This window comes from Podarcis vaucheri (assembly GCF_965113315.1).
Source record: "Podarcis vaucheri genome assembly, chromosome: 9".
Lineage (NCBI taxonomy): Eukaryota > Metazoa > Chordata > Lepidosauria > Squamata > Lacertidae > Podarcis > Podarcis vaucheri.
This window is the reverse complement of record NC_138767.1, coordinates 3,159,315-3,180,424: the sequence shown is the minus strand read 5'-3', so window position 1 is coordinate 3,180,424 and position 21,110 is coordinate 3,159,315. Positions and strand designations below refer to the sequence as shown.

At 44.1% G+C, this 21,110-nt stretch overlaps 1 protein-coding gene and 1 long non-coding RNA gene across 6 annotated transcripts in view; both read left to right on the top strand.

Annotated features, from left to right (window-relative positions):
- The window catches only part of LOC309540054 (asialoglycoprotein receptor 2-like), a 57,188-nt gene that overhangs the window by 12,835 nt on the left and 23,243 nt on the right, over positions 1-21,110 (top strand). The window contains exon 7 of one of the 5 annotated variants that reach the window (XM_082236661.1): positions 3,472-3,623. The exons of the other annotated variants lie outside the window; for them this stretch is intronic. Within the exon in view, the coding sequence (XP_082092787.1) occupies positions 3,472-3,623 (152 nt within the window). The remainder of the gene's footprint in view (positions 1-3,471; positions 3,624-21,110) is intronic. 5 annotated transcript variants of the gene reach the window in all.
- On the top strand, positions 5,165-11,075 carry LOC309540164. The gene is made up of 2 exons (XR_014223088.1): positions 5,165-5,252; positions 10,703-11,075. It is a non-coding gene; the product is annotated as an uncharacterized lncRNA (long non-coding RNA).

Sequence of the window (21,110 nt, the reverse complement as noted above, 5' to 3'; positions counted from 1 at the left end):
GTCTTGACCATGGTGTGCATGTCATCTCCTACCTTTGGATTGGGGCCTGAGGCATGGATGGTCAGGACTCTTGTCAGGCCTGGCAGTGCTGGACCCAATCTTCTACTGCTGCATTACTGCCTGGCCACCAGATGTAGCTACTGGCCAGAGCTTCCATATGGACAATGCCTGGGTGACTGACATGGAGAGCCTCCAGCACTCTGGTCCACAGCTTAGCAGGGATCATGACCCAGTTTCCCCACAGAAGGCATCCCTTGTGAACTGACAGCTCATGTTGCTGGGAAACAAATGGGGAGAATTCTGCATCAAGGTGATTCGCTGGGCACCTCCTCCACATCCAGTTGAGGACACAGGAGATGGACACATGAGTGTGTGGTGACATCCATGGCATGGAGCGGCACCTGGGCAAGAGTCTCCAGCAACATCACACTGTGGGCTGGGATGGGTCAATGTCTATGTCTGGTAATGGCAGGTAGCTTAGGGCATCTGCGTGGCCCAGGCTCTTGCCAGGAACGTTGTGCAGCATGTAGTCATATGCCCTGAGAAGGATGGACCACCTTAGCATCCTCAGGGACAGGAGCTGGGGTGTCTTCTAATCAGCAGCAAAAAGGTCCAGCAGAGGCATGTGGTCACTTATGATAATGAAGTGGTGGCCATAGGTGTAGTCATGGAACTTCTTTACTTCTGCTACGATAGCAAGGGCCTCCTTGTCAATCTGGACATAACTGCATTCCGTAGATGACAAAGTTCTGGAGTAGAATGCATTGGGGGCCTCTCACCCATCTGGCTACTGGTGGCTGAGGACTGCGCCTGTTCCATATGGGGAGGTGTGACAGGCAAGCACAGCAAGCTTGGTCTCATCAAAATGAGTAAGGACTCTTTCAGGGGAGAGCAGCTGTTTGACAGCATTGAAGGCAGCCTTTTGAGCATCGCCCCAGATCCAAGGAGATTTCTTGTCCAAAAGCCAGTGCAGGTCCTCCACGACTGCAGCCTTGTGTGGAAGAAAGGAATGGCACGACTGGATAGCATGTATTGAGTCAGAACACAGGGGCTCAGAATCCTTAGTCCATATTCAAATTCTGGCAAGCACAGAGCATTGAATACATAATAGGTAAAGTGATTATAAAATAGCTTATAAAGCTTTAGATGTTTCCACCTTAACATGTTTCCACCTAAACATTAGGAAGAACCTCCTGACAGTAAGAGCTGTTCGACAGTGGAATTTGCTGCCAAGGAGTGTGGTGGAGTCTCCTACTTTGGAGGTCTTTAAGCAGAGGCTTGACAACCATATGTCAGGAGTGCTCTGATGGTGTTTCCTGCTTGACAGGGGGTTGGACTCGATGGCCCTTGTGGTCTCTTCCAACTCTATGATTCTATGATTCTATGATTCTATGAGATGTGAAAGCAGAGACAGGGAATGAATGCGAATTGCATCACTTGTGCATAAAAACAAGCAAAGGATGGTCAGCACAAAAACACACATTTTGTGGATGTTGTATAATGCCATTTCCCCTCTTTTTCTTTGACCTTGGGAAATATGATTGCCTTTAAAGACATTATGCCAAAACCAGACCTAAACCATGGTTGAAATGGATCTAGAAAATCAGTTTCTTCCAAGAGCATCTGGATCTGGTCCACGACCACCCACTCAAGAACCTTGCCCAGGAAGGGGAGATTAGCAACTGATGGACTGTTACTTAGATTTTTATGAGCCTAGGGAATAACAACAACAACAACAACAACAACAACAACAACAACAACAACAACAATTTATTTATATTCTGCCCATCAGGCTGGGTTTCTTAAGGAGTGATTTATCACTGCCTCTGCTCTGGACACCCTTTAAGATTTATTATTATTATTATTATCTGCTGTAACAGAAGGGTCATGAAGGGTCACTTTTATCCTCAAAATACTTTGCAAACAAATCACAGAAAGCTGCTTTCAGTTCTCCCATCTCCTTCAGGCCAGACTGTAGCAGGCCCTACTCTACCCAAGAAAGCTCTGCTGCATGGCACAATGGAGGAAGCTAAGCAACACTTCTTTATAGCCTTCACTCCCACTTGGTAGGCTCAAGGATGAGCCCTCACCAGTGTTCAATTGCATTCAACCAGATTTTTCCTCCACACACGTTCAAGCCATTTCCCAGCTTCTTTCTTTGCCCTAACCTCTGCAGTATACCAAGGGGCCAAACAGGCTGAATGAAGCGGGAGAGGGAGCTCAGGACCAATCGTGTCAATGGCCCGAGCCAAGATGTCAAGGAAAAAAACAACTATCCGACTTTCAGAAGACCTCTGTTCAGGGAAGTTTTTAATGTTTGGACTCCAGTTGTGTTTTATTTTGTTGGAATTCACCCAGAGTAGCTGAGGAAAACCCAGTTAGATGGGCAGCATATTATAAAGTATCATTGCCGCCGCCGTCATCATCATCATCATCTTTATTCAGCTGTTCCACAGCTTGGCCAAAACTTGGCAGGAGCACCACCCACTTTCAGATGAGCTGGAAAATCCCCCAGAGCCATTTGGAAGCCCACTGGAACCATCCTGTCAGCTCAGGCAGGGAGACTGCTGGGCAGCAAACCAGGTGGTAAACCAGCAGAATCCCTCATCTGTCCCAGTTGCCCACTCTAGATTGCCCTCCCCACCTCCGCAACTGGAAAGTTAGCCTAGAGAGAGAAACAGAATTTTGATAAACCACAGCTACTCCCCCTCTCCATCCTTCAAGTCTGCCCTGATGCTGCCCAAAGTATCCAGGTGGAAACAAGTAGGTGAGGTTCTTGACTGCGCTCCCTGTTCCAGCTATGCCCACTGTCAGGGAACTGCCATCGGAGCCAGAGGGAGAGGGAGGAGTCCAGTGGGATTCCGGAGAGCGTCCCGGGAGGGAGAGAAGCAGCCCATCTTCTGGGGAAGGAAATCAGCGTAGCACCAGTGGAGAAGGGGGCAGATGGGGGAATCGGCGAGGTGGCTCCATGACTCTTCGCCGGAGACCAGCGGGGAGAGCACTGGTCCTCCGCTGCCCACACCCTCCTTGCGCAGAAGGCTTCCGCGCAGGGAGAGTAGGCGGCGACTAGGCGTCAAAGAACTTTTATGCTGGAAGAAGTTCAAGAAATGCCCACTGACGGATTCTGCCAGCGATTGAGACAGCCACGGGTGAATGGCTGTCCGGACAGTGAGAGTTCACCCAGGTAACCCACCCAGGGGTGGTGCCGATTTACGCACGAGCAACCCCTAGAACCATTACACCCACCCAGCTATTTACTGCAGCATCAGCATCAGCATGGGTTGATGAGTTAATGTTTTTCTTTTTTTTAAGATTTCTGAGCTTCCTAGATTAATATATGTTATCATGTGCCCGGAGAAATGAACTTCACAAAAGTAATTGAAATCTGCACAGGCATACAAGGTGGTTCCCCTTAAATTCCTTATCTTGTTTTCTTTTTCTCTTCTTCCTCCATACCTGGCTGACTCAAAGACATCATCTCTAAAAATGTGAATGATGGTTGGGTTTTATTTGCAACGGCATACTATTGGTTTTCTCATGGGTCAGAATCATGGATGAATTCGAAAAAAGTGTGTGAGAGGGAAGGCGCCAAGCTAATGTCTCTGAAAACAGGAGTAGAACAGGTGAGCATCAAAGCAGAGTATTGAAAAGGTAGGGGATCTCCTTGAGTCAAAGGGCTCCTATCATCACTATCCATTTAAGAAGGTACAATCCACCAGCATGCAGGCAATACAGCAACTCCATCAGTCAAGCCAAGGGGTAGGTGGGGCAGGGAACAGCTGCTACCATCTGGGGCTAACTAAGGTTTCTTGGTGCTGCTGAGCTCTAATAGAATGAAGCTGGCAGTCAGGAAGGAGGTCTTGAAGGAGGAGGAGTAGATACTTGAGGGAAATCTTGTAGATTCTTCCTCTGCTCTTTGAGATGTACTGAGTGCTCAGAAAAAAAGGCTTCCCTCACCACCCTAGCCCTCTGGCAGGAGAGTATCATGGAGATGACTCTAGAGGAGCTTGCAAGGTATATCCCTCTCCCAGCCCTTAACCCTGGCAAAGGGGCTACTGGGATGCTGCAGGGCACAGACATTGGTGAGACCCCATTGTCATCCCATCAAGAACAGGTGAGCATCAAAGCAGAGTATTGAAAAGGTAGGGGATCTCCTTGAGTCAAAGGGCTCCTATCATCACTATCCATTTAAGAAGGTACAATCCACCAGCATGCAGGCAATACAGCAACTCCATCAGTCAAGCCAAGGGGTAGGTGGGGCAGGGAACAGCTGCTACCATCTGGGGCTAACTAAGGTTTCTTGGTGCTGCTGAGCTCTAATAGAATGAAGCTGGCAGTCAGGAAGGAGGTCTTGAAGGAGGAGGAGTAGATACTTGAGGGAAATCTTGTAGATTCTTCCTCTGCTCTTTGAGATGTACTGAGTGCTCAGAAAAAAAGGCTTCCCTCACCACCCTAGCCCTCTGGCAGGAGAGTATCATGGAGATGACTCTAGAGGAGCTTGCAAGGTATATCCCTCTCCCAGCCCTTAACCCTGGCAAAGGGGCTACTGGGATGCTGCAGGGCACAGACATTGGTGAGACCCCATTGTCATCCCATCAAGCATACCACAACCAGACTGATTCCAATAGCTCTGGAACCAACAAACATGGATACAGATATTGGAGTATTTGCCACACAGGGTCACTGTCCCGCTAGATGGTACCAAGATGAACTGTTTTATGGCACAGTCATTTACAGTATCTGGAAATTTTAACTCTGTGTCATGACTGGAACACACATGTAGTCAGTCTTGGTGAGGGCAGGTGAAGTTACCCTTTACTACAATATTTTCTCTTTGGGATCCTTCCTTGATTCCATCAGCAGCAGCATCATAACCTGGATCAGGGGGACAATAGCACATCCTCAGTACAAAATTATTCTTGGTGCTTGATGCAACCATACTTGGAATACCATAGTTTTGATCACGGCTTTCTCCAAAAATATGGATTTGGCTTTCAAAGGTGACACCTATGTCTGTTGAATGTTTGTAAAGGGCTATAGTAGCTCAGAGAAAGGGACATTGTCTAGAACGACTTTGAGAGAACTGCCTTGCTCCTCATTCCTACTGAAAATTTTCTTGTTTTTCTTTCTCCCCACCCCTACCCTAGCAAAAAAGTAAAAGTAAAAGCCCGAAGAAAGCTTTTTTGGATTGGACTCTTTAAAGACAACCAAGCGAAATGGAGATGGCTGGCAGGAGTAGAGGCTTTAGTCACGTAGGTTTTTGAAGAAATATTTGCTAATGGCATGCATTCCAAGAAGTTGCAGATTCTGTTTACGTAACTGATCCTTTCCCTCTCCAAATACATTTTGCCATGCAATTTTCTCTACTGCCAAAGATCTACATATGTACTCCTCCACATCATTGCCCAGATGAGCGTCTGCTGCTTCTCACTAGGTTGGAGAGGCAGGAAGGCTCCTCTTCCTGCTTCTCTAACCTAATGAATGTGGTGATTCGGAAGAGGCTGAAGGCAGGCTTTTAAATGGTTTGTGCTGCTTAGTTCAGCTTCAAAAGGACTTGCAGGAACCTAAAGCTGAGCAACACTGTCAGCTGGCAGTTTAAGACACTTCATGGTTCTCTTTAAATATCTAACAACTCTTTTCAGCTTGTGTGGATGGATGTACAAGGTCAGAGTAAGATCTCACTCATCCACAGCTTGGTAGTAGAACAGAGACCTGGTCTCAGTAGTAGATAGGTAGCCGTGTTGGTCTGCCATAGTCAAAATAAAAAAATTCCTTCCAGTAGCACCTTAAAGACCAACTAAGTTAGTTCTTGGTATGAGCTTTCGTGTGCATGCACACTTCTTCAGATACCTGGTTGATGGACTTCCATTTCATGCGGCTCAATGTGGTGCCTTCCATGGTTCCAGTTACAGATAGGTAGCCGTGTTAGTATCTGAAGAAGTGTGCATGCACACGAAAGCTCATACCAAGAACTAACTTAGTTGGTCTTTAAGGTGCTACTGGAGAGAACTGGTCTGGCATTTATTACCAGGGCTGCATTAACAGAGGGCTGCTTTCAATTTTGCAAGGTCTCCTGGAACAAAATCCAATGACATTCATCTTCATTGATGCACCCAATACCAACCACGAATCCTTACTCAAGGTATTGAGTAAACTTTACAAGCAGGCAGTGGGGTTGTATAATACTAGCTGGGAAATTAAACCCCGTATGCCAGTGGTTCCCAGTTAGCTAAGTACTGCAGACCTATTGTTTTTCAAAAGCCACGCCATGGGCCACCCTACCTCTGAACATTTTAATATCTCTGTGGCAGTTTTTGTTATGTGAATGACACCATGGAGCCCCTGGGTGGGTGGTCTGTGGACCACCAATTGGGAACCACTGCTGTATGTGATCTTAGACTTGATCAAAGGGCAGATCTCACCCGAACATCTCATGAGAGTAAAAAATCCACCTACTGCACCATTACTAGCAATATCAATTTAATAGATTCACAGAGAGCTAAAAATGAGGGAGTTATAGAATACATTTATCACAGAATTTTAGTGCTGTGTAGTGGGACTTGATTCAGTACACAATGGACACTGTAAAATGCAAGTGACAATAAGAGTGAGGCTAGGGTGATACCTTTGTCAACTATGGGTAAACTTAGAACCATCATGTTAGATTTAGATAAGATATATATGTGAGAAATATCATATCATTTCAATCAACCCTATAATGGCTTTGTGGTTATAGATTATATTTTGCAATTCATTTGAGGACATAGCTATGTTTGTTTCTGTATAGTGTCATTGCTATCCTCATGCATGGGGTGGGTGATGGATGTGAGATGAGGTGGATGAAGGCGGATGCAAATCTAACGTGGTTTTAATATGCTCAGAACAATCACTACTGTGCTAACTCTGCTATGAGAGAGTAAGGATCTCTCTTCCAACACTCTTTCTCCAACACCCACAACAGTCCAAAGCAGATCTGAGGAGGATGTGGGTACATATGGAAAGGAGAGAGGGACAGTTCTGTTGCAGAAATGGAAATCCTGGCAATAGCAGAAGTACTGCTTTGGATACTGCCCAAACTAAATTGACTGAAAGTTCTTGTGTGTGACACTGAGCCTTCCAAAGTCACACCCTCAGTTTTTTGTAGGTTACTATGAGAAATCACTTCATGTGAAAAGAAAAGAGACAGTCTTAACCCACAGTTGTAGTTGTTTTTTAATAAAATATTTATTAAAAGTTTTAAACAATACATCACCAAACATAAGACACCTTCACCAACATAAAAACAAAAATAAACACAAAGCAAATAAAATACAACATATTTTGAATTTCAAAAAACCAAATTTCCATGTCCTTCTTTTTGGACTTCCTCGCATCTCCCTTTCCTGCGTTCCCATTTATAAAGTTATAATCAGCAGTACTTCACCTTTTTCCAAATCTTAATTTATAGTTTTCAAATAATATGTCTCCAATTTAAAATTTTATTGTCCGATATTTAAATATTTAAATTTGACATAGTATTAATCAAAATTTCGTCCTTGTTCCTATAGTGCACTTATTTTCATACCACTTCCACTAAGTTGCTAGTGCCAGATTATTTTCTGTCATGCATCATCTTAACATTCATACAGTTTATAATGTTTTTGTAAATAGTCCTTAAATTTCTTCCAATCTTCTTTCACCGTCTCTTCCCCCTGGTCTCTGATTCTGCCAGTCATTTCCGCCAGTTCCATATAGTCTATCAGTTGCGTCTGCCATTCTTCCAGCATGGGCAAATCTTGTGTCTTCCAGTACTTTGCGATAAGAATTCTTGCTGCAGTTGTTGCATACATAAAGAAAGTTCTGTCCTTTTTTAACACCATTTGGTCGACAATGCCCAAAAGGAAAGCCTCTGGTTTCTTAAGGAAGGTATATTTAAATACCTTTTTTAGTTCATTGTAGATCATTTCCCAGAACGCCTTAACCCTTGGGCACGTCCACCAAAGGTGAAAGAATGTTCCTTCAGCTTCTTTACATTTCCAACACTTATTGTCTGGCAAGCGATATATTTTTGCAAGCTTGACTGGGGTCATGTACCACCTATATATCATTTTCATAATATTTTCTTTCAAGGCATTGCATGCCGTAAATTTTACACCGGTGGTCCACAGTCGTTCCCAGTCAGCAAACATAATGTTATAGCCAATGTCTTGCGCCCATTTTATCATAGCTGATTTAACCGTTTCATCCTGTGTATTCCATTTTAACAGCAAGTTATACATTTTTGAAAGTACCTTAGTTTTAGGTTCTAACAGTTCTGTTTCTAATTTCGATTTTTCCACCTGGAAGCCTGTTTTTTTATCCAAGTTAAAGGCCTCCCTGATCTGAGCATAGTGTAACCAATCTCGCACTTTATCTTTTAATTTCTCAAACCCTGTAATCTCCAAGTGTCTCCATCCTTTTCCAATATTTCCCAATATTTTGGCCAATTGGCCTCCATATTGAGTCTTTTCTGAGCCTTAGCTTCCATTGGTGACAACCACCTTGGGGTCTTATTTTCTAATAAGTCTTTGTATTTTATCCAGACATTAAACACTGCCTTCCTGACAATATGGTTCTTGAAAGCTCTATGAACTTTCACCTTGTTGTACCACAAGTATGCATGCCATCCAAATGCGTTGTTGAACCCTTCCAAATCCAAAGTATCAGTGTTCTCAAGGAGTGGCCAGTCTTTCAACCAGCAGAAAGCTGCTGATTCATAATACAACTTTAAGTCTGGCAGGGCAAACCCCCCTCTTTCCTTAGCGTCAGTTAGTATTTTAAATTTTATTCTGGGCTTTTTGCCCTGCCAGACAAATTTAGAAATATCTCTCTGCCATCTCCTGAAACACTCCACCTTGTCCACAATCTGTAAGGTCTGAAACAAAAACAGCATTTTTGGCAATACATTCATCTTTATAGCAGCAATTCGACCCAACAAGGAAAGCTTCAATCTTGACCAACTTTCTAGGTCCTTTTTAATTTCTGACCAGCACTTTTCATAATTATCCTCAAATAAATTCAGATTTTTAGCTGTCATGTTTACCCCTAGATATTTCACCTTTTTGACCACATTTAAGTCTGTCGCTTTCTGAAACCTTTCTGTTTCTAAAGTTGCCAAATTTTTCCCCAAAACCTTAGTTTTCTGCTTGTTTAATTTAAATCCCGCCACCCGACCAAACTCTTGAATCAGTTCTAACACCCTTTTTGTACTAGATTCTGGCTCCTGTAGTGTCAAGACCAAGTCATCTGCGAAAGCTTTAAGTTTGTACTGTTTGGTTCCGACCTGGATTCCTTCAACCAGCCAGTCCCCTCTGATCATGTTCAAGAGCACCTCCAGGACCGAAATAAATAACAATGGGGAAATAGGGCAACCTTGTCGTGTTCCTTTCTCAATCCTGAACTCTTCTGTCACCACATTATTTACTATAAATTGCATCTATGCCATTTTCAAACCCCCATCCCACTCCCATCCCTTCCAAGTTTTTCTTCATAAATTTCCATGAGATGTTATCAAAGGCCTTCTCCGCATCTATAAAGATCAACACTGCTTTTGTATTGATATTCATTTGCAAAAGTTCCAAAATGTCAATTATATTCCTTGTATTCACAAACAAATGCCTGCCAGGGAGAAAGCCTGCCTGATCTTTGTGAATCACTTCATTTAAAACTCTTTTTAGTCTATTTGCTAAAATGTCTGCAAAGATTTTGTAATCCACATTTAGGAGAGAGATGCTTAACCCACAGTTGTTGTTGGGATTTTGAATACGTGCAGCTTCACACAGAGTCAATTAGGAGTTGGCCAACAGCCAAGGCAATGTAAAGGAGTAAAATCTGCCTGGAGATATAGAGGCCTGGAGACAGCTCCCTCATTGGTCAAGCTCACTCATGGGAATAATGATTTATGGCCTATTGACTGGAATGTGTTAGTAGAGCGTGGAGAGTTGAGTGTTAGTGTAAGAGTCGTGTGGTGAGAGAGCTAAAGATCCATGTTGTGCTCTGTTCCTGTAAATAGTAACTTGAAGTCCACTGTACATAAGAAACACCTATAAGTAACAAGTAACTGATTCCTGCTTCGTCCATCCTGCCTGCAACCGATTGCTTTCGTGAACTCTGCGTGTACTCTGCTAAGGTCCTGCAACAAGTTAGAAAGTTGCGAAACACCAATAGTTGTTGTTGTTTTTCTTACATGGTTAAAGGTAAAGGTACCCCTGCCCGTACGGGCCAGTCGTGTCCGACTCTAGGGTTGTGCGCCCATCTCACTTAAGAGGCCGGGAGCCAGCGCTGTCCGGAGACACTTCCGGGTCACGTGGCCAGCGTGACGAAGCTGCTCTGGCGAGCCTGCACCAGCGCAGCACACGGAAATGCTGTTTACCTTCCCGCTATAAAGCGGTACCTATTTATCTACTTGCACTTTGACGTGCTTTCGAACTGCTAGGTGGGCAGGAGCTGGGACCGAACCACGGGAGCTCACACCGTCGCAGGGATTCGAACCGCCGACCATGTGATTGGCAAGTCCTAGGCGCTGAGGTTTTACCCACAGCGCCACCTGCGTCCCACCCTTACATGGCTAGAATTCTGAAATATGGGGAGAAAAATCCATCACACTTGTGAGTGGATGTTAAGAGAGAAAGAGCTGAGCATCTTTTTAATGATTGATCAATGCTGCTGTTTCTCTTCTTTTCAGCTTCTGGAAAAGGGGTGAGCCAAATAGAGCCGCGAAGCACAACTGTGGTGCAATTGCCCTTAATTGCCATGGAAGTTGCTGGGTAGCATTAAACTGTGAGCAAATGACACAGTATATTTGCAAGAAGGTGCCGAATGATGCTTGGCTCTAAGAAGACACTTTCAAGATGAATGAAACTGGATCTCATGATCACTACACAAAACCAAAACCAAGAGATCACCCCACCCTGCTGTTTTAATGCACAATCTACACTCTGCCATCTAGATTATGGGACTCTTTGGCATCAGCCCTCAAAAACACCATGAAAAGACCTTATTCTGCAAGCTCAAATGTAGATGGCTACAAAAATAGAGAATGGAAGGGTCCAGTCATAGCCTGCTTTCTGTTTAATGTATTTATTTGCAATGCATACTGTAAAGGGAATTGGGGGTTGCTTGTGCGATGGGGGTGGGCTTCCCCCGGGCATCCTGAGTCCTCCTTTCATCTAGCCGCGCCGCTAACAGAGCCAGTTGCTTTTCCAAATCTCGGTTTCTCTCCTCCAGATTTGGCGCTGCCGCTGCTCCCTCTCCGGCGCCTGCTCCTCCGGTTTGACTCATGATGCTGCCTGTCCTGTCGTTGTGCACAAGCAACGTCAAAGACTGACGGATTGCTGTAAAGGGAATTGGGGGTTGCTTGTGCGTAGAGGGTGCTGATGCTCTATGACAACGTTCCCTGGCTAAAACTTTCCCTGGCTGAACAGCCCTTTCTCCGTGGCTGTGTCAGTCACTGGCAGAATCCGTCAGTGGGCGTTTCCTGAACTTCTTCCAACATAAAAATTCCTTGACGCCAAGTCTCCGCCTAGCCTCCCTGCGTGGAAGTCTTCTGCGCAGAGTGGGCGTGGCCAGCGGAGGTCCTGGACTCTCCCTGCTGGTCTTTGTGGAAGAGTCTTGGAGCCATCTCTCCGAAGTCCTTCCCTGCTCCCCTTTCTCCCAGGTGTCCCGCTGATTTCCTTCCCCAAAGGAAGTGTTCTCTCTCCCTCTGCTGGTCCCTTCTCCCGCATCGTTGGGGAGCCTTACCTCCACTCTTGGCTCCGATGGCAGTTCCCTGACACATACCAATATTTGTTTCCTTACTCTGTGTGTTTGATGCCCCATTGCCCCTTCTGATCTCCATCGCCACTACCTTACAAGGCACATAAGGACAACCCTGCATGCCAGGCAATGAGCATGGGGGCCACCCAGCGCCTGGTGTCTCATTCCAGCAGACTAATCACAAATACAACTTTGGCTTCATCACTGGGAAATTCCGATGCCCTTATTCTCATGTAGAGTTAACATTGGGCAACAAACACAGTGAACTGCTCTCGATTTCTTCAGAACTTGGCAGGGGGCAAGACTGGGGTCCACACCAGTGTGGGCACAGCACTGCGCAAGACATTGGTTATAATATTATGTTTGCTGACTGGGAACGGTTATGGACCACCGGTGTGAAGTTTACGGCATGTAATGCCTTAAAAGAAAACATTATGAAAATGATATATAGGTGGTACATGACCCCAGTCAAGCTTGCAAAAGTATATCATTTGCCTGATAATAAATGTTGGAAATGTAAGGAAACTGAAGGAACATTCTTTCACCTTTGGTGGACATGCCCAAAGGTTAAGGCCTTCTGGGAGATGATCTATAATGAACTGAAAAAGGTATTTAAATATACCTTCCTTAAGAAACCAGAGGCCTTTCTTTTGGGCATTGTCGGCCAAATGGTGTCAAAGAAGGACAGAACCTTTTTTATGTATGCGACAACAGCAGCAAGAATACCCATCGCAAAGTACTGGAAGACACAAGATTTACCCACCCTGGAAGAATGGCAGATGCAAGTGATAGACCAAATGGAATTGGCAGAAATGACTGGCAGAATTCGAGACCTGGGAGAAGAGTCAGTGGAAGAGGACTGGAAGAAGTTTAAAGACTATTTGCAAAAACATTGTAAAATATCGGAGTGTTAAAATGTTAAAATGTTGTAATGTTAAAATGATGCAAAATATGAAGACAATGTGGCATTAGTGACATAGGTAAAAGGAGTAGGTAACAAAAGTTTCAAAAGACAAGGGTGGAAAAAAAATTAGATTACATTGTGTCAAATGTAAACAAAAGGATATAAAAGGAAGAATTGGAGACACATTGGGTTGAAATCTATAATATAGATCAAGATTTGAAAGAGGGTAAGATATTTGCTGAATATGGTTGTGTAAAAAGGAACACAAAAAAGGGAGATGTGAGGAAGTCAGGAAGAAGGGGTATGAAAATAACAAGTAAAAAAATTGATTTTTATGTCTTTTATCTTCTTCTCTTTTTTCTCTTTTTTTCTTATATTTTTTAGTTTTTTTCTTTTTCCCTTTTTAATGTATTTTAATGTATCTTTCTGCTTTATTTTGTGTGTGAAGGTTTCTTTTACTGTTTAAAATCTCAATAAATATCTTTTTTTAAAAAAGTGTGGGCACAGCACTGGCAGCATGTGCTGCTCTTTTCATGGCGTTCATATGGCAGGGGTGCCAACTTGAATAAAATATTGGGGGTGGAGCAAGGAAGCTCCACCCTGCATAATCAATCACAGGACTTGATCCAGAAGTGGAGAAATCTCCTCCCCAGAACAGGCAGGATGACACTAGGACTCTGAGCTGTTAACCCTGTACGCTCTGATTCCCCTCACACTCCCTCTCGTCCTGCGCTGCTGGGGGCTTGTAAGTATCACCCCTTATCCCAAGACCAAACCTTCACAGAACTCCCCCTGACACTGGAAGCTCAAAGGTTTTGTGAACCCATCTGCCAGGTTCTTCTGGCTTGGGAAGTACTGCAGCTTCACCAAGCCTGTCTGGACACTCTGACACACATTCTGGAAACGTATGTCCAGATGTAATGGTGTCCGGAACAGTTCCCTGTGCCAAATGTGAGCCTTAAACTTTCTTCCTGGCTCCAAGCAGAGTTTCGCAGCAGCGGTTAGTGCCTTGTGTGGGTGATAAATCAAAGTCTGGGACTTCCGGAGGTGGCGCCATCGGTAATGGCCGACTCCCTCTGATCCGGAGGGACCAGCTATGCGGGAATCAGGTCTGTTCTGCTGCGGCAAAGCGGGGACCCTCAAAAAAATCACAGGCGGGTGAAGCCTGTGACTGTGGGACTCGGCGGGCACCTTTTGCGCCCCCCAACTTGCAAAGGAGCCCGATTACGGGTTCCAGAGCAGAGCGGGGAAGCGGCACGGTGCTGAGAGTTAATTGCTTCTTCTGTGGAGCGAAGCCGCACAGCTGTTACCGGAGAGCGCTGCCTTTTTCCTGTGACAATTTGGCTACAAAACAACTATCCGTGAGTAGGCTATTTTGCGAAACAAAAGATCAAAGAAGTAATTTGATACCAAAGCGGGGAGGCATAAACAGGAAGTCTGCCTTCTGTTCTTTGTAAATAGAGTAAAGCAATGAACTTGTAAGCGAAAACCTTGAAAGACGTTTGAAAAGGACTATAATTCTAACATCAAGCGATTTCCCCCCTTAATTGCAGGAGAGGAGGGGGGAAAGGTGTGAACTGTATTTCCCTGCAAAAAGAGAGAAAAGGAAGCTAAAATCCACTGCTTAAACCCTGGGAATGGGTTGCCAGTGAACAATAAGAATGCCGTACTGTGAACGCGCTGTTGGTGAAAGTACTCATAGAATCATAGAATCATAGAATCATAGAGTTGGAAGAGACCACAAGGGCCATCGAGTCCAACCCCCTGCCAAGCAGGAAACACCATCAGAGCACTCCTGACATATGGTTGTCAAGCCTCTGCTTAAAGACCTCCAAAGTAGGAGACTCCACCACACTCCTTGGCAGCAAATTCCACTGTCGAACAGCTCTTACTGTCAGGAAGTTCTTCCTAATGTTTAGGTGGAATCTTCTTTCTTGTAGTTTGGATCCATTGCTCCGTGTCCGCTTCTCTGGAGCAGCAGAAAACAACCTTTCTCCCTCCTCTATGTGACATCCTTTTATATATTTGAACATGGCTATCATATCACCCCTTAACCTCCTCTTCTCCAGGCTAAACATGCCCAGCTCCCTTAGCCGTTCCTCATAAGGCATCGTTTCCAGGCCTTTGACCATTTTGGTTGCCCTCCTCTGGACACGTTCCAGTTTGTCAGTGTCCTTAAATTGTGGTGCCCAGAACTGGACACAGTACTCCAGGTGTGGTCTGACCAGAGCAGAATACAGTGGCACTATTACTTCCCTTGATCTAGATGCTATACTCCTATTGATGCAGCCCAGAATTGCATTGGCTTTTTTAGCTGCCGCGTCACACTGTTGGCTCATGTCAAGTTTGTGGTCAACCAAGACTCCTAGATCCTTTTCACATGTACTGCTCTCAAGCCAGGTGTCCCCCATCTTGTATTTGTGCCTCTCATTTTTTTTGCCCAAGTGCAATACTTTACATTTCTCCCTGTTAAAATTCATCTTGTTTGTTTTTGCCCAGTTCTCTAATCTGTCAAGGTCGTTTTGAAGTGTGATCCTGTCCTCTGGGGTGTTAGCCACCCCTCCCAGTTTGGTGTCATCTGCAAATTTGATCAGGATGCCCTTGAGTCCATCATCCAAGTCGTTGATAAAGATGTTGAATAAGACCGGGCCCAAGACAGAACCCTGTGGCACCCCACTAGTCACTCTTCTCCAGGATGAAGAGGAACCATTGATGAGCACCCTTTGGGTTCGGTCAGTCAGCCAGTTACAAATCCACTGAGTGGTAGCATAGTCAAGACCGCATTTTACCAGCTTCTTTACAAGAATATCATGGGGCACCTTGTCAAATGCCTTGCTGAAATCAAGGTAGGCTACATCCACTGCGTTCCCTTCATCTACCAGGCTTGTAATTCTGTCAAAAAACGAGATCAGGTTAGTCTGACATGACTTATTTTTCAGAAATCCATGCTGACTATTGGTGATCACAGCATTCCTTTCTAGGTGCTCACAGACTGTTTGCTTAATGATCTGTTCCAGAATCTTCCCTGCTATTGATGTCAGACTGACTGGGCGATAATTATTTGGGTCCTCTCTTTTCCCCTTTTTGAAAATAGGGACAACATTTGCCCTCCTCCAGTCTGCCGGGACTTCGCCTGTTCTCCAGGAATTCTCAAAGATGACTGCCAGTGGTTCTGAGATCACATCTGCCAGTTCTTTTAATACTCTTGGATGCAGTTCATCTGGCCCTGGAGACTTGAATACATCCAAACTAGCCAAATATTCTTGTACTATCTCCTTAGTTATTCTGGGCTGTGTTTCCTTTGCTGAATCATTTGCTTCAAATTCTTCAGGTCGGGCATTGCTTTCTTTATCAGAGAAGACTGAGGCAAAGAAGGCATTGAGGAGTTCAGCCCTTTCTGTGTCCCCTGTTTGCATTTCACCATCTTCTCCTCTGAGTGACCCCACTGTTTCTTTGTTCTTCCTTTTGCTACGAACATACCCATAAAAGCCTTTTTTGTTGCTTTTAACCTCTCTAGCAAGCCTGAGTTCATTCTGTGCTTTAGCTTTTCTGACTTTGTGTCTACACGTGCTGGCTATTTGTTTGAATTCCTCTTTGGTGGTTTCCCCCCTTTTCCATTTTTTGTACACATCCTTTTTTAATCTTACTTCAGTTAAAAGTTCTTTAGATAGCCACCCTGGCTTCTTTAGGCACCTTCCATGTTTCCGTCTCATTGGTATTGCCTGACGTTGTGCTTTTACTATCTCCCTCTTAACAAACTCCCAGCCATCATGAACTCCCTTTCCTTTTAGTATTGCTGTCCATGGGATCTCATCCAGCACTTCCCTAAGTTTTATGAAGTCGGCTTTCTTAAAGTCAAGAAATTGAGTCCTAGTATGCTTGGCTGCTCCTTTCCGCTGTATAGTAAACTTCAGAAGAGCATGATCACTCACGCCTAATGATCCTTCCACATCTACCCCACTAACCAGGTCATCAACATTGGTTAGGACCAGATCTAAAATGGCTGTTCCTCTTGTTGCTTCTCCCACTTTCTGGACAATGAAGTTGTCTGCAAGGCCAGTGAGGAATCTGTTTGACCTTATGCTCTTAGCTGAGTTTGACGTCCAACAAATATCCGGGTAATTGAAGTCCCCCTCTTTGACAGCTAACTCTGACAAGCTAACTAACTCTGACAAGCTAACTAACCCCTCTTTGACAGCTAACTCTGCAAGTGAGATACAAGTGAGATACAATATTTCTGGTGGCTACTCCTGGTCTTAAAGTAACTGGAAAACAACTGAAATTGAAACTGTTGTCTTTTTTGTGAATTGGGGGATTAAAAGAAAAAAGGTTAATTATTTTAGGGCAACAACTTCTGACTGCTACTGTGTCCCCCTAGAGGAAGTTTGAAACTGTTACAATAACAGCTGGGCCAGGGGAATTTTCCACTTCAAAACAAATTCTGATCGTGGGATTGACCTTGGGCCTTATCTAGAGTGTTATGGCAGATGGAAAGGAGAAAATAGATTTGCTTCAGGAAAAAACAACGAGGTCTGGTAGATCATTTCACCCAGACGTTGGGCTGCAGCGAAGAGCATCAACATCTGGTCCTCCTGGATTACCAACAGGAGCTGCATTGGTACAATCTAAACCCAAAGGAATGGCATCTGAAGATGTTTTGGCTCAGGCATTAGGTAAAATTAATGAATCTTTGGAAAGAATAAGTAAACAAATAGCTGAAGCATCAGGTAAAATTGATCAAAATATCACAAGTATTAACAATTTGGGACAGAAGGTAAATACTAATACAGAAACTATTGAGAAATTACTACAGGAATCTACCTTGACCCGAAAGACAGCTGAAGAAGCAAAGGAAATAGCAACTGCTCTAGAAGAGAAGATACCACCGATACACAAACAACTTGAAGACCACAGGTCAATATTGTCTATGATTGAATTGAAGGAGAAGCAAACGAATTTGAGGATCAGGGCTGTACCCGAACTTGAGAAAGACAATCTGACTGACTTTCTTACGCAGGAATTTGCAGACTTTTGGAACCCAGATTTGGAGAAGGAAAACTTTAAGATAGTGAGTGCTTTTAGGCTTGGAAGAGGAGGGAAGAAGAACAGGGTGACAGACTGTCTGATTACCCTCTGAACAAAAGAGGAGAGAGATAAAATCTTGAGTTTGCACTTCCAGAAGACTTTGGAAATACATCAGTCAAAAGTGGAGATATTTAAGGACATTCCGAAATATCTTCTGGACCCTAGGTCCAATTATCGAGATTTGGTCATCCAGTTGAGAAGCAACGGAATTATCTTTAGGTGGGAATTCCCCCAAGGCCTATCCTTTAGCTACAAAGGGAGAAAGATAAAAATAAGATCAGAGGACGACAAAGAAAGATTTTTGAGAGACCACGGAGAAGACCTGCAGAAAGAAGCTGGAGAAGAGTTAAGAGCACTAGAAAGAGGAGGAATTTTAGACATACCAAGACTACCTCCTGAATTAAAAGACCACCTGGAGAAGGTGATACCACCGACAGAACAGGAACAGGCACTTGGTGCAGTCGGAGGAGAAGGAAAGTAACTACATCATGGCTCTGCAACTATTAAGCTGGAATTGTAATGGTCTGAACTCCCCTCAGAAAAGGAAAACTGTGTTTCATTTATTAAAAAAGGAACAATTGGACTTGATTTGTTTACAGGAAACACATGTAACAAGGCTACACAGGAAAGTATTGATCAACAAAAGACTGGGCCAGGAGTTTATTTCTTCGGACAAGGTTAAAAAAAGAGGGGTAGTGATTTATGCAAAGGAGAGACTATTACCGAAATTTATCTTCAAAGATGATCAAGGAAGATTTGTGGCAATTGAAATTCAAACACAAGGAGAGAAATTTTTGATAGTAGGAGTTTATGCACCAAATGAGGGGAAATCTGAATTCTTTAAAAAGTTGCATGAGACCTTGATGGACTATTCGGATTATAATGTGATTTTGATGGGAGACATGAACGGAGTGGTATCTACACATATGGACAAGGCACAAAGACAGGTAGTCACTAAAGATGGCAGACTACCGAAAACCTTTTTTGAGATGACAGACAACTTGGACTTAGTTGATATCTGGAGAACAAAGAATCCCTTGGCCAGAGAGGGTACCTTCTTCTCTGAAGCCAAATTGACATGGACAAGAATTGACCAAATATGGGTAACTAGAGGAATGGCTCCAAAGACAAGAAAAGTGGAAATTTGCCCAAAAACTTGCTCTGACCACAATGCTGTGAAGATGGAGATGAAACTAACACCAACTGGCTCCTTCAGATGGAGGATGAATGACACCTTACTCAGAGATGAAGAAGTGATTAAGAAGGCCCAAAAAATCTTGAGAGATTATTTTGAGATAAATATGAATACCGATGTGGAAAAAAGAGTAATCTGGGACGCAAGCAAAGCTGTTATGAGAGGTTTCTTGATACAACAGAACGTATTAAAGAAGAGAATCCAAAATGAGAAGAAGGATAAGATATTGGAGAAAATAAAAGAAAGTGAAAAGAAATTGAGAGCAAAACCAAAGTCGCAAGAGATTTTGAGAGAAATAAAGTTACACCAAGTACAATACATGAAAATGATGAATCAGGAGATAGAATGGAAAATCAAACAAATGAGACAAAAGACATTTGAGTCGGCTAATAAATGTGGGAAATTGTTGGCTTGGCAAATGAAAAAAGACAAAAATTAAATACGGTTACAAATGCCCCTATTGCCCAACTTCCAGAACATGCACTCAGAGAACTGGGTCTTTCCAATAGGATGCCTGGTGCAAACTAATGACTTCCTAAAAATCACTGCAACCCCCCCTCCCCGCCCACAAGGCCTGGGTTGCTGTGCGTAAGAGAAACCTGGTGGACAAGCAGCGGCAAGGACGGGCCCATCTGCTTCATCCAACCAGGTCTCTGTCACACATGCCAGGTCAAATCCTCCATCCACAATCAGGTCGTGGATGGCAAAGGTTTTATTCATCATTGACCTTGCATTGCACAGCAACACTTTCAGGTCATGTGGGTTTCCCTTGTTGATTCCAGTATCCTTCCGGTCAGGACCAGACCTGGAGGCAGGGATAGTCCTCAAACAACGACTAAGCCTGCTTCCTCGGTAATGACATGGTCTGGTCTTAGCGTAACTCCTCCTCCTACCCGTGATCACTGAGATCGGTTGTCCGAGTGCATCCCCCCCTGTGGAACATGCCCCAGCCATTTTGTGGGCTGGGACCCACTCCCCGGCAGCCCTGACCCCTCCCCTTAAAATCAAATTAAATTAAAGCCTAAATAAAAAACAAACTAACAGAACAATAAAACTATAAAAACAAAAAACAAAGTTACAAACACAACATACCATATTTTTTGCTCTATAAGGCTCACTTTTTCCTTCCTAAAAAGTAATGGGAAATGTGTGTGCGTCTTATGGAGCGAATGCAGGCTGCGCAGCTATTCCAGAAGCCAGAACAGCAAGAGGGATTGCTGTTATCACTGCGTAGCGATCCCTCTTGCTGTTCTGGCTTCTGAGATTCAGAATATTTTTTTTCTTGTTTTCCTACTCCAAAAACTAGGTGCGTCTTGTGGTTTGGTGCATCTTATAGAGCGAAAAATACGGTAATTAAATTAAACAAATTCCCACACTCAACTAAACACCCACCTCACCCCACACACCCGAGGCCTCCCTGGAGCCCCATAAGCTGTGGAGGTGAGTATGGGGCTCGCCCCCAGGCCCAAGGTGGAAAATGGGCTTCAAGGGGGAGCGGTCCTCCCCAAGACTCATAGGCAGAGCGGCAGCAGCGGTGTCCTGAGGCCTCCTTGGAGCCTTATATGCTGTGGTGGAGTATGGGGCCCGCCCCACGGCCCAAGGTGGAGAATGGGCTTGCAGGGGGGAGCAGTCCTCCCCATAAACTCACGGCAGAGCGGCAGCAGTGGAAGGAAGGAACATACAGAACCCAGCTGAGATTAGAAACTGTTTCCAGAGGTACTTTAAACAATTATATACACAAGGACCACAGAAAGAAATTGATTTAGATCAATTTTTGAAAACAAATGGATTACAAAAAATCTCCCAGGAAAATAAATAATGCTGAACTATAAAATAACTGAACAGGAGATAGAAGGTGCCATTCAGAATATGCAACTAGGTAAATCTCCAGGACCGGATGGACTGACTTCTAAATATTACAGATCCTTAAAAGAATGGTTAGTACAACCTTTGAAGGAAGTCTGTAATGAAATAATGGGTGGGAAAAGGGCACCAGAGTCGTGGAAAGAAGCGTATATTACACTTGTACTGAAAACAGAGACTGAAAAGATGCAGCTTAAGAACTACCGCCCCATATCATTGCTCAATGTGGATTACAAAATCTTTGCAGACATTTTGGCTAAAAGACTAAAAAAAGTGTTAATGGAAGAGATC